Source organism: Populus trichocarpa, chromosome 8 (assembly GCF_000002775.5).
Source record: "Populus trichocarpa isolate Nisqually-1 chromosome 8, P.trichocarpa_v4.1, whole genome shotgun sequence".
Lineage (NCBI taxonomy): Eukaryota > Viridiplantae > Streptophyta > Magnoliopsida > Malpighiales > Salicaceae > Populus > Populus trichocarpa.
Window position 1 is genome coordinate 2,442,442 of NC_037292.2, and position 13,669 is coordinate 2,456,110.

General features: G+C 35.9%; 3 protein-coding genes across 8 annotated transcripts; 2 read left to right on the top strand and 1 right to left on the bottom strand.

Annotated features, from left to right (window-relative positions):
- Nucleotides 1-4,781: 4,781 nt before the first annotated feature.
- Nucleotides 4,782-5,555, top strand: LOC7469759 (uncharacterized). Its single transcript, XM_024606962.1, has one exon. The coding sequence runs from the start codon at nucleotides 4,782-4,784 to the stop codon at nucleotides 5,553-5,555; it is 774 nt and encodes a 257-aa protein (XP_024462730.1).
- An 853-nt stretch (nucleotides 5,556-6,408) lies between these two features.
- On the bottom strand, nucleotides 6,409-12,142 carry LOC7457884 (protein REBELOTE). Of its 6 annotated transcripts, none has more exons than XM_024606064.2 (14): nucleotides 12,050-12,142; nucleotides 11,843-11,968; nucleotides 11,691-11,751; nucleotides 11,358-11,466; nucleotides 11,205-11,256; nucleotides 11,015-11,109; nucleotides 10,590-10,658; nucleotides 9,796-10,284; nucleotides 9,201-9,500; nucleotides 8,719-9,042; nucleotides 8,306-8,512; nucleotides 7,624-7,713; nucleotides 7,422-7,519; nucleotides 6,409-6,813 (listed from the first exon to the last, which is right to left on the bottom strand). In XM_024606064.2, exons 2-14 carry the CDS (start codon nucleotides 11,949-11,951, stop codon nucleotides 6,714-6,716), a joined length of 2,103 nt encoding a protein of 700 aa, XP_024461832.1. In that variant the 5' UTR covers nucleotides 11,952-11,968; nucleotides 12,050-12,142; the 3' UTR covers nucleotides 6,409-6,713. The 6 variants fall into 6 exon arrangements, with proteins under 6 accessions (XP_024461832.1, XP_024461831.1, XP_052310995.1 ...); XM_024606063.2 differs by having other exon boundaries at nucleotides 11,843-11,964; nucleotides 12,050-12,140; XM_052455035.1 differs by having other exon boundaries at nucleotides 11,678-11,751; nucleotides 11,843-11,964; nucleotides 12,050-12,076.
- Nucleotides 12,143-12,275: 133 nt separating this feature from the next.
- Nucleotides 12,276-13,274, top strand: LOC7469760 (mitochondrial import inner membrane translocase subunit TIM14-1). The gene is made up of 3 exons (XM_002311075.4): nucleotides 12,276-12,440; nucleotides 12,543-12,721; nucleotides 12,829-13,274. The coding sequence occupies exons 1-3, from the start codon at nucleotides 12,438-12,440 to the stop codon at nucleotides 12,983-12,985; spliced, it is 339 nt and encodes a 112-aa protein (XP_002311111.1). The 5' UTR covers nucleotides 12,276-12,437; the 3' UTR covers nucleotides 12,986-13,274.
- The last annotated feature ends 395 nt before the right edge of the window (nucleotides 13,275-13,669 follow it).

Sequence of the window (13,669 nt, forward strand, 5' to 3'; positions counted from 1 at the left end):
TAAACTATGTGCAATGTCATCACATACGAAATTTAATAACAAAAAATTTAGTTTCGATATATATATAAACTGGTTTAAAGTTATTTTTCACTATTGTTAATGAAGAAAAATTTGACAAAAAAAATGTTTTGTAACATTTATAAAAACTTGGTTGAACATAATAGGATTGTGGTTAAAAAAAAAAGATAAAATGAGTCTAATTTCAGGCATTCTTCTTTATATATATTAATCACAAAATTACAATTTGCAATATTATATTTTTTTGACAGTGGATGAGGCCGTTTGAATTGATTTGCTGGGAGAGGAGTAATTAATTATCCAACAGGTTTTTTTTTTAGGAGTTTAAAATTTATTGATAGTGTTGATGGATGACAAAAGTTGAGGTTGCTGCAAGTTAGAAGCAGGTATTGCCAGCTTTTTGCTAACCACAGGTTCGGCCACTATAATGATGGGTCCCACCAATTTCAACCTATGTTTTAAACATAACCAAACAAATATATATTACGGTTTGACCGCATCTCAGTTCCTGCCGCATTACCAAACGGCCTCACAAACTTATAAGCCAAACCCTAAACGAGTCTCGTCGTTAAAATCTAACAAAGAATCCGACAAAACGCGGTAAGGAGTGGAAAATACTGATATGAACGTTAATAAAATAAGGAAATCTAGAAGGATTCAGGCCCATAATGCATACATTTCTTTCTGTATTCCCAGTCTTCCAGAAGTAGCCAACTGTATCAACATGAACCAAAATTCTTTCCTTTCTGTCTATCTTTTCCCTTCTGATATATAACTAATTAAAACTTGACATTTTCAATAAGCGCTCCATACAATACTGATTACTCACTTGATTCATATCTTTTCTCTTATCTATTAATTTTCTGATACAATGATTAGTACCAAGGAATTTAACCCTCGTCAAACAGTACACAAGAAAATACTGGCTTGCATGGTTTTGGAGATGTAAAATAAACTCTCATCTGCTAATCCTCCGTTAAGAAACTGCGACAGTACTTGCAGGGATAACTTCTCCAAACAAGATCGATGCTCCTCTTTTGATCATCAAGATTTCTTCGGGTTTTTTCTGTGAAGAATGGGCCAATGCTGCCTCCACAGCTCATTCCTTAGGCAGCAGCATCTTTTGTGGAATGGTCATAACTTGCAAAGGAGAAACAGTGGTAGCAGCTGAAACAGAACAGAATCTAGAGAATTTAGACAAACTAGAAATTAAGTACGAAGAAGAGTTCCATCTTCCCATCAAACGTATCATACTCTTCCAATAAATCAACAGAGAGAGCTTGTGTCACCAAAGATAAAGAAGCAAGAAAAGAGTGTGATCCTCTTGAGAGTACTAATTAAAAAAGGGCATGCAAGAAGGACAATAAGTGTTGATAGGTATGGTTCTTCAATGAGCAAGAAATCAAACTTGTCACCCCTTGTGAAGTCATGAGGACGTCATAAATCAACAGAGAGAGCTTGTGCAGGAAGCTTTTGTCCTGGAATATTTCTGGGTCTTTATTAGTTTTATAATCTTTATATATACTCTTGATTCTTTTCTTTTTGCATTACAAGGAAAAAGCATATGAAACCAACCAATATGCAACTAGCAGAAAGAACTTTGAAGCTCCTCATGACACAAACATCTTAATCTGTTCAACTTTAGTGTTGAATGAATCGTCCCACCGATCAATCGTTGTAGGGGTTGACTGAATTCAAAAGTAATTAAATTAGTTAGCCAATTCATTGGATCTAAAGGAATATTTTTTAAGAAAACAGGATGCGACTAACTCTGTTCAACTTTACTAATTACTACTATAAAGTGGTATGCATCTTCTTTTCTCCCCTTTACGTACGAAGAGAAGTTATGCGCCGAGTCACAGGAAATATTCACAGTGTTTTTGGGTAAATTAGAGAAGATAGTGTTAGGGTTAGCATGATCTTATATCAATTTTTCTCGTATTTGGTCATGACATTATATACAAAGAGCCTCGCATAAGTTGCCTTTGACTTCACTTTTTATCTAAAGGTTACTGAATTAGTTTTTCTAAGTAGACTACCGAATGGAGTTTATGTAATAATTTCTTGGATATTATTTTTTTAAGGAAAAAAATGATAATTTAAAATGAATGAGAATATTAATGAAAAATATATAGCCCTTGTGTCCCATGTTACGAAATTTCTTTTTGCTTAATTAGTTGATAATAGTTTTATTTCCTATAGTTCCATTATTTATTCCTTTTATTTGTTATTGGGTTAGGGTTAGAAGGAAAAGGTAAAGAAGATCAACAAGTTCTTTTCCTTTTGTTGGCAGAGGGGAGCCATGGAAAACCAAGATTTTTTTTTTCACACAGTTTTTTTTCCTTTTTTTTTTTGCATAGAAATCAATTATTTTGTGAGCATAAAGAGAAGAGATGTGACTTTATTTTAGAGGACATTTAAGTTCCTAGCTCGCCTTATGTGGTGTCAGATAAAAAAAAATTGAATGTAAAAATATTTAGTTCTTAAGAAACTATTTTATATTATATTGTTACTAAATTAAACTTTCTTACTTTATTTTTTATCTAGTCCGAGTTTAAATTAACTCATATGAGAGTTGTCTCAACTTGATCAAGTTGACTTGACGGGTTCAAAAACAATTTGGATGACCGGTAAAAGAGAGGTTTATGACTTAAAAAAATCAAGATAATGTTTTTTTAATACAGAAATAACGATATATTAGATCAACCTGAGGTTCACGGTTTAACCTGTCAAATCTCCAACTTGATCATGAACTTTACTAAATTTAAAAACTTTTCTTTTTTTAATGATATGATAAAAAAAAATAAACACCTATAAAATTAAATACTAACTAAATATCAGGATGTGTTATTTGAAATTATAATAACCTCGTAAAAAATTAATAAAAATAAACCATATCAACCAATTCAAAACTAATAAAATATTAAATGATGAAATTTAAAAAAAAATACCCAAAACAAAATATTAAACAGTAAAAAAAAAAAAAAGGGAGGTGGTACGTGTTCATATGAACCCCGGAGGGGGTGGAAAAAACCCAAACTTTTTTAAGTATAGTAGTTAATAGTAGGAAATCACCTAGATAATTAAATTAACATAATCAATTATATTTAAAACGTTAATATTGTCATTAATTTTGTTAAATTCTCCAGCAACGAAAACAAGTGACATAAAACCATAATATTTTTTGTCAATGTATATATCAGACAATTGGCACCGCATAATTTTTTTGTCATTTAATAATTCTCTAGAACTATTAATTGTTTAGTAAGATGTCCAAATGTCATCCCTTAAGAGCACTTTTTTTTATTATTATTATTAATGTGGTTGTCTGGACCAGTTTGTGCATACCTCGACTAATTTTACGGATTTTTAAGTTATCGATCATGTAAGTCTCTTAGTGGCTATCATATTAGCAACCATAGAGTTCGAACTTAAAATCACAGAAAAAACAAATCTTTTAATCTCAAGTTTTTACTATTAAATCATCTCCTAGAAGATTTTTTAGAAGCACTCTTAATTACTCCATGCATTCGTTGTGTTGATAATTGAATGGTAAAATCGACAACGATCGGCTCTTAAAATTAACAGTCTGCAACTTTCATTGTTTAAAAATCTTTTTTTATTTTTATTTATTTTTGTGGTAAAATATCAACTAACAAAAAGGTTACCTCCGCATACTCATTTCTGAATTCCTTCATTTTCATGCACGAGTATCGTGCAACAATTTCTCAGATGATAACAGTGACAACATATTAACTTGATCTCAACACGTTCCACGTGGAAGACACAATAGCAATTAAGTGTATTTTGATGTGTCCATTGACTTTCTAGATCTCAACACGCTCCACGTGGAAGACAGAATAGCAATTAAGTGCTAAGGGCTAATTAAACAAGGCAGAGACCCACAAGTTTAATTCGGCAGAATTTGAAAGTATGGTTTTTTAAAAAATTATTTTTTATTTGAAAATATATTAAAATAATATTTTTTTATTTTTTAAAAATTATTTTAATATCATACATCATAATAACATAAAAATAAAATAAAAAAATTTCAATAAGCCTTTTATCTCACCACAAACTACAAAGAGTGCCCGATCAGCGGTAGAGCTAGGGAGAGGGAGGGAGGGAGGGAGGGAGGTTTAACGCAGAATTTATGGCCCCGTGTATGCTTACTAACCAGACTACAAATTGGGTCCTTGATAATAATAATAATGGAACTATGCATATATCACTCTCACATCACACGAAAGCTCCATATATCCTCCTATTTTCTTTTCTAAAAAACAGACAGCTACGTAGAGACAAGCGTTGTGCCCTAACTAACCACTAAAAATATTCCAAGTTCCAACAAGCCGACCCTGAAGATACATGTTGCGAAATCTTTAATCGACCTCTAGAAAAACTTGAAGCTCGGGACAATTAAACCTGTTTTGTTCATCGATATTGACCGCCTGCTCTTCTAGAAGGAGTTTCTAAAATCAAGAATTGTATTAATATTCTGGATACTTGCTACTTTCTTTTACTTCATCTTCTTTGTTCTTTGCCCTCTAGAAGCCGCCCCCACTCCTTCTAAACAACCTATTTTTAAGCAAAATGTCAAAGCATCTTCCCTTCAAGCTCCTTGCTTATATATAGTCGTGACAACTTGGCCAGTTTTTTTCATCAATCTACAGCAAAGCCATTTGCAAACTTCCTTCAAGAATCTCTTCATAGTTCTCTGTGGAACCCTCAAGTTTTCTTGCCGTTGCTAATTGATATTCACAATGGTTGCAAAAGAAACGAGCCTTCATCAAGTACCGGTACATGACAACAGTGAGTTGCAAGATTTTGATGATGCAGCAGAAACACTATCTCTATGTGATCTTCCTTTAAATGGTTATGCTTCTAATTGGGATGGCTTCTCCAGAGAAGATCAAAGCTTGGGATCGTCTTTTGATCAAGATTTCTTCGAGTTCTTCAGCGAAGACTTCACCGCCTCTAATATTTATCCCAAAGATGAAATCATCTTCTGTGGAAAGCTCATTACTTGCAAAGGAGAAGCAGTAGCAGAGAAAACACAGAACCTGGAAAGCACAAAGAAAGCTAAAAATACCAAGAAGAGCTTCATTTTCCCATGGAAATCATCCTCTTTCAACAAGTCAAGGGCCACATCATCAAAACAGCTACAGGAAAAGAGTGACAAGACTTTGCAAGAGCCTTTATCAGAGAATCATGGGTTCGCAACAAGGAAATGCGATGATAGGTATGACTTTTCGATGAAGAAGGTATCAATACTAGCGACCCCAACGAAGCCAAGATGGTACTTTTTGGCATTTGGAGTTGGAAGACTTCCAATGGAGATGGAGCTAAGCGATATCAAGATGAGGCAGAGCAAGAAGAGCCCATCGAGGATGATTCAATCTGAAAAGGTGATTGAAACGAGTAGTGGGAATAAGAGAGGGAAAGGATCGTGGAGTTTGCTTCGGGTTTTGGGGTGCAACAGTCAACATTCCAGTGCTCGGGCTAAGGCATCACTTGGTGGTGCACCAATTGTGTGAGAGGTCAGCGGAGTCCTGGCAGCATGTATGGTTCAGCAGGCCAAAATTGACCGTGTAGTGAAACGCGACAGTAAACTAAGATGACCGTTTTTTGTAATCACAGACGGGTATAATTGCTTGGTGGCTAGCTCCCAAGCATTCAACAGGGACCTAGGGATGACGAAAAGGCTAAAAACTATTCAATCAGAGACGCCCATCGCCTTTAAAATTTTGTTCCCAGGGAACGCGTGAACATGGCTTAGATCATAATTTTTTGAGTGTGTGTGTGTGTATTGTATACAATATACATGTATTCCCACTTGTTCCAATATTGATCATTAATTACAGGATGTCATAACACATTATAATGCCCCGGCCAGCATATCAGTTGCCCTTGCCCGTGGTCCAAGAACCCCAAAGGTGAGTCCTGGTTAAAGAAAAACTAAAACGAGCAAAATTGACTTCAATTGACAAAGTATAATTTATGAAGAAAGGGGCTAGCAAAGTAAACAGCTTGCAAGCATCTGTTTTCGTTTATTGCTGCTCCCAAAAGTGCCACCCACTAATGGAGCACAATAAGATCTAGAAATATTATTACACAAACGTGAAGCTATTTAAAAGATATATATAGTGCTTTCCATGTCATGGAAATAGAACAGCAGTTTCATGCACGACCATAGTTGTATGAGATGGCCGCTTCAATTATGTTTCAATAATGTTTAATTAATATATTAGCCACAAGCAAAATAATATGATACTGACCAAATATTAGCCATCATTGATCACGTAATGCAAGAAATGACATGAACCTTTGATGGGCTTCATATCTTTATCGCTTAGTTCGAACTTCACTAGCTTGGACAATCAAACTCTCTTTAGACAGCAAATATTAACCCAAAACTTTATTTAGTTTTCTTCTCGTAAATATGATGAACAAGATTCACCGAGGATTCGTCAGACCTAACATCTTACAATCTAAACAAAAATGAACTTGAACCCTGTTTGAAGATCAGAAGGTCTTTTAAGGCTAAATAAGACGCGGTTCAAATTTGCTGTAAGATACTGTAATTTAAGTTTTTATGATCTTACAAACATCAAACATGGTGGTAGGAAAGCTGAAGTTCTTCCATTTCTCTCCACTGTTTACATCGCATCGAATCGCATCGAAATAGTTCTAATTTAATGTGAATTTCCTTCAGCATTAACAGCCAAATCCACCTTAATTGCGTTCTTTGGAGTTTGTTGCCTCTTTCCTTTCGATTTCTTCTGCTCCAGGGAGCTACAGAAAACATCAGTTTTAGTTACCATAAACCAAAGCCCTTCTCAAGTTTGTTATTATATATCATAGTCAAATACAGATTTATTAGAGATTGCACAGAGATTTACAATGTTGCAGCTACAAGGGGGCATGCTCGCAATGGTGAGCCAATGCAGTGACTATATTGCGTGGCAATCCTAGTAGAAACAACTACACTGGGCCTGACCCAGCATTACCTTATTTCTTCTGGTCTTGGCCTAACACGACTGCTATATTGGAATCTCAATTAAATAAACCAAATCCAATTTGAAAAAAAATTGGCATCTCCTTTTCCAGATGTCATTGAATATCAACATCAAAAATCTGGCATTGAGCGACAGAATGACTCAATTATCAGTTCAGTTTGATTCAAAATGGGAACAGCCCACCCCAACTAGTAACTTAGCATTCAGTTCAACATCTGTAAGGCCCAAATATGTCAATATACGCCTCATTCATTTGCCCCATGATTATTTAAACGGGTTTTCATAGCAGGGATAAGATGCCTAAAAAACTGACACCATCACAGCACAAGCCATTCGGTGCAGCAAATTATAAGAGTGAAAAATAAGGCCAAATAGAGGGCGCACCTTATTTTTCCATTCATAAGCAGATTTCTGGAACCAGCCTTTTCAATTACACTTGTGTAATATTTTGTAAATGGAGCATTGCCACCGCACTTTTCAAGCTGCACAGTAACCAGAAATAAAATTTAGAACAAGTGACATCCACTGAGTCCTACAAGAGAATAGGTCACAGATGGATGCATAGAAAAAGGAGAGGGGGGCAAACCTGAAGAAATGATTCAACAGATTGCTGATCATTCGGAGAAAAAGTAACCTCATCTCTCTTCTTCCGGACAAACTCAATGTTCTGCTCTACCTACAGTTAAAAACAAGTATGAGAAATAGTGTTATGTGAATCATACATCCTTCCAAGAATAGTAATAAAGCACTGCTGAATACCAATGATTATGGTTAAATTTAGCATAATCAAAATTAAGGAATTTCCCATTGTCACAATAACAAGGTGCTGAAAACATATTGCCACCACAAGGATTGCAATCACAACCCAGAGCTTTCAAACAATTATGCCAACATATAATATAAACTAAGTTTCAACCTCTTAAGAAATCCTTTTTGTTAGACTAGGCTCAATGATTTACAAGTCAGGATCTCGCCATGCCCAGAAAGCCCTAGATACTCAGCTTAAAGAACCAAGTGGCCAGGCAGGAAAGCCTCTTGTCTCTCAACAAAAGCCTGAGTGTTGAGCGAGCCCATTACTTATATTGACTTGGATTCACAGAGATCTCTAAAACATATCTATAATGCCCGACTATTTTCCTCTTATACTAACTACCAAATTCCTATGAACCATTTCCCAAGAGCAATCTCAAAAGTAGATTGTAGCGTGTTTGAACTTTCTTAACTATGATATAATCTAACACCTTACTCTTTGAAAAGAAATCATTTACCTGATCAATAAAACGCTTCACCACACGCCGTAAACTCTCAATAGTAGTCGTCTCATAGAATTTCCTCAAATAGATGAGTGGAATGGTTGCAAGATCAGGAAATGATATGTGATAACTCCATTGAGCAAAGTGCACCGCCAACAGCTCAATGGCTGAAAAAACACACTCGTCCTGGAAGTTTCGAGATTTTAGCCAATGCTTTGGCAACTACACAGGAAACAACCACCATCAGCTTAACCATGCATGCAGCACACTTAATGCCAGAAAGTTAACAGGTGGATTTTAAAAACTGACTGATTGATAGTAAAAGAAATCAAGTATAAAAGGTTTGAACACATATCATAGAGCTAAACAGCCTCGCCATGTAAGCCACATAAGAAACCCGGCTCAGGATAAGTAAAATTTGTACTGACCTTGACCGCAGATGAAAAGCTGAAGTCCTTTCCAGGTTTCGAACTCTCCTTGCCTATTTTATATTCCAAAATATCCAGCACTAATGATGTAATTGGGATGAAAACTCCACTAGATTCAGAGAGAGTATTCAACCATTGGATGCATTTAACTCTTAAAGGCATGTATCTTGGTCCTGGAAACAGGACAGCTACTCCATTTATGATCTGAATTATCGTATAAAGCAGAGGCTGCAGATCATAATCATGTATATTCAAAGAAATAAATGCAACCCACAGATCTACACAGTTAGCATACTGCCAACTGCATATCTTCTTTACTGCTTCCTGCATAAAAGCAACATTTCAACACAGAATTTTGATCAATTCACTCTTTAAAAGTTGAAAAATAAAGTACAAAAATCAGCAATGCAACCAAGGACAGATGTAAAACGATGTTAGGATTAAACAAAACAAGGTACCGGTATAGCTTTCTGGGTGAATACCTTCTTAGTTCGTAAACCAAGCTGCAATATCTTGGCAAGTTGCTGGATAGAAACCACTGCCTTGCTATAAGCTTTCTGCAGATCTTGAGAGCATAGCTCGATGAAGGAGCTTTTCAGAAATTGTTGATGCTTAAACAGAACTGGATCCACAAACTTGCAGTGGTCAATAAAAGCCTTGTATGCTTTAATCATGCAGGTTTCAAAGCAATTTGAGTTAAACACAACAGCCACATCTTTGATGATGAGAAGTGAGCATGCTGATAGAGTTCCTTTGCCCGTTGCCCATAAATGAACTGATATCTGCATACAATTCCAAGTCTTGGTAAGGCACAACCGCTTAAAGCATAAGATTGACATAAAACACCAAACAAATTCACAACAAGTACTGAATAATGCTAAGGTCTGAAATTCCTGAGAGTTAAAGACCCTAACATCCAATATAAAGCAAAATTGTGCATTAATTGTGCAAGCCTTGGTAATATACAAATTAGACATGAAAGGAAGATGCTATTATCATAATCCCCAGGAAATCATTGTTATCTTGGTTTCTTAGTTGCGTTAGTTACAAATTTGTAACATTCTAGGATTAATATACCTTGATGAGTCTGCCTAGTAAAGGAGGAAAGGCAGCAAAAAATACTATAGAAGCTTTGAGTCTGGTTAAGGCGAAGGCTAATATCTGAGAGTCAGTAACCTCATTTAGGAGAAACAGGGTACTTCTCAAGTAAGACTTGACTACTGGCTTCAAAGTTTTCCATTTGGAAGTATTCTTCAGTTCCAAGATGGCCTCTTTCCTATCATTGGAGCCTGATATTCCCAGAATTTTACGAAATATATTATCAGCCTCGTGAAGCATGAATGTCAAGATCTTGCAAAAAGTGTGGCTGTCTTCAACAATGGTGGGTGATTCAGATCCATAGTGGCAGGCAGCCCTGTACCCGTTTAATAGCCTTACAAAAGCAGGAACATTATTCTGCTCCTTGACTAGTTCACACAAAGAATCAACAGTAGAGCTACTCAAATTCCCCATTTTATTTGTGGACTCCCTGCCATCCTCATCAGACTCTTCTTCATCTGAATACTGCTGTGAAGGAAGAGATGGTTAAAACTTGATAAAGGGGGGTTAAAAAGATACAACAGACACAAACCAGATTGAATATAAGGTTCAATGACTGGAAATTCCAAACTTTGATGGAGGGAGAAATTTCTTTTGTCTTAGAACAGATCATATGGAGAGTAATATAGATGACAGCTACGTATATAAACATCAAGTAGTCATAAGATAGATATACAAGCCAGTGGAGCTTGGAATTTGCAAAAAAATCCACACCTTTAATTTCTCAAGATATTAAGAGTCCTGAAAAAAAAAATTAAGACTTCATAGCTTACATTTTCCTCATCCCTTAATGTCTGCAGATGTTCCTTGCTGCTTTCCAAAAACTTGGCAAATTCTGGATCCTGTCAAATTTTAAGTGACAAAGTTTAGTTGAATCTCTACATAATGACAGTAAATTCATAAAATGGATTCTGCTGCCTAGCAGACATTTTAAGTACAGAAACTAACAAGAGAAACTCAATACCAAAAAACTATCACAGATTCCAGACAAATGGTCAAAAGCCTAAATGGGTTTATAGAATAAAACGAGATTCCCAGTCACAATTAGATTATGATAGGTTTAGATTTTAGCACTCACAAATTTTAGAGTCAGCCAACAAAGTGAAGTTCTAACTTTATATGAAAAACATTACTCAAAATCTTATAAATCCTTTGAAAAACTCTATTTTGAGATAATAAAAAAATATGATTTGATCACCTTGGCTTTCAAGTTGTTCAGCCTTTTCATTTTCTTTGCCAGTTCTAAATGAATTTCCTTGTTCTGCACCGATAAATCACCACCACCATTGTACTCTGCATGCAAATTACTAAAAACATAAATAAAAGGGGCAAATTAAAATTTAAAAAAACAATAAAAATACCAGAGAAACTGGTGATGGTATCCTGACCTTCCAGATGATTCTCAATTCTAGTTTCACCATTATATGAACAACTTGTATCCTGATAAGTTACCATGACCAACAATGTTAGAAACACCTTGCAAAGGAAATGTGTCAAATTAAGTTTAACAAAAACAAAGTTGGCATAACATAATTCAAAACCTCAGATAAATATCCGTCACTATCTGAATCATCCCCATCCATATCACTATCATCTTCACCAAATACGATATCAAGAGAAATATCCTTAAAATCTTCAACTTCATTGTTTCTGCATACAAAATAAATCAATAAACAACCCAATCCTCAAAATCATTCTCCTATGTAAGCAAACAAGCATATACAGACAAATATAATATCAATTAGAAGCAGATGAACTATTTAAGAGAAACCCTTAATCATATCTTAAGAGCAAAACAAAATTAAACTCAATCTTTCACGGTCAAAACAATGCGCCTAATCGCAGCAGCATTAATTTGCACCTGCTTTCTTTACCTTCCACTATACTTTTCTTCTCTTTCTCCATCGGAATCTTCAGCTTGAGCTCTCCCATCTCCTAAACCAATAATTACCCAACAAATTCAAGCTACGGCAACAACAAAAGCAAAGAACGCAATGAAAGTAACAAACAGCAAAGTTAGACATACTTTTAGAAGCTTTCTTTTTGAAGAAAGACTTGACCTTCCTCTGCCTTTTAAGCACTGACTGTAAATTCTTCTTTGCAAACTTCCTTGCTTTCTTTCCTAGTTTCCCCATCCCTTTCCTTTCCCTGCCTAAAAATATCACCAAAATCTCTATAAAAGAACACGGAAAACTTCAAAAAGAAAAGAACCCAGAAAGCACTTTATGCCTACTTCAAGAATTAACAAGCTTGAGCTCTTGGGTTTTGGTGGCTTTCAAGACTTGGAGAATAGCAGTGAAGTACCGGGGCAAATGAAAAGGAGAGGGTTTAGGTGGGTTTTTACGTCTGCTTGGAAATAAATATAACCCTAAATATTGTGGGCCGTGGATGTGGCCCGGTCCATTTTAAACAAAATAAAAGCACGTAATCACCAACATGTCCTTTGGTTATGCAACACCTGGCAGTGAATGGTTGGGACTGTAAAGTGCCACAGAAACTGGGAGATGCACGGAATCAGCAAGAAGCTCTTTCACTGTTTCTTCTTCTTCTACAGAAAGCTTTGAAGAGTTTTTAGCAGTATTCATTCTCTCTATTTATTACTATTTATAAATTTTAAAAAAATGGTGAGCAGATTTGATTTGATTTTTCTCTGAAATAATTCTGGATTTGATCGATGATTGAAATAATGATAGATGTGAAATTAATAATCATGGAGTGATTTTCAGGCGACGCCGTTTCTGGCTGGGCTAGCAATAGCAGCAGCAGCACTGGCAGGGAAATACGGGGTCCAGGCATGGCAATCATTTAAAGCAAGACCACCAAAGCCTAGAATACGCAAATTTTATGATGGAGGGTTTCAGCCTAAAATGACGAGAAGAGAAGCTGCTCTTATTCTTGGCATTAGGTAATTAATTTTTCTTATTATTCTTACTTGATGGATATTATTTGCTTGATTATCTTGAAATTATGATTAATAATTGAAGTTGGAAAGATGGGGTTTTTTTTTGGCAGAGAAAATGCTGGAGCAGAGAAGGTGAAGGAAGCACATAGAAGAGTGATGGTAGCAAACCATCCTGATGCGGGTGGTAGCCACTACCTTGCTTCAAAAATCAACGAGGCTAAAGACGTGATGCTTGGCAAGACAAAGGATGGCGGATCTGCATTCTGATCTTTCTTCAACATGCCCTGCTGCTTGCTCGCTGCCTGCTGCTCATAACACTGAATATAGGGTTTCTTTTCTTTTCTTTTCTTTTCAAAGCACAAGAAACTGTGAGTCGCTACAATGTGTGCTCTTCTTGCCTCTTCACTAGCCATTTACTACTGTGGCTAGGAGTTCAATAGCTGCAAGTCCTTCAGCGACGAGATTTGTTGCTGCAGTTCTTGGTGATGATGACGATTAAAATGTGTATTCAGACATCTGTTACTTTTATTAGTTATCTTTGAGAGTCCAACCTGAAGTATCTGGTTTACACTGAGCCTTCAACTGACGGTAAAATTGCTTGTGCGGTGCACTGCAGGTTGTTATTAGGAATTCAAGTTTCTTACCTGCAGGAAGACTGGGTGCCCTACACCACCTCTATGAGAAACGGATAGAGGACTCGTTTGGTATGCAACAATTGTTATTTTTATCAGAACCTGTCAGACACCACATTTAATACAATAGCATGTTTTTTGTGGTCATATTAATGACATCGCATGTTACTGCCCCATATGATAAACATGCCAGTAAATGCAAGTAATCACTCATCACTGAGAGTGAGTCCACGCTCTATACTTCAAAAGGAGTCGCTAGCACTCTAGCACGAGGGACGGTTAGGCCAATAGCCCAGCATCGGCATCCCCTCCTGTTAAA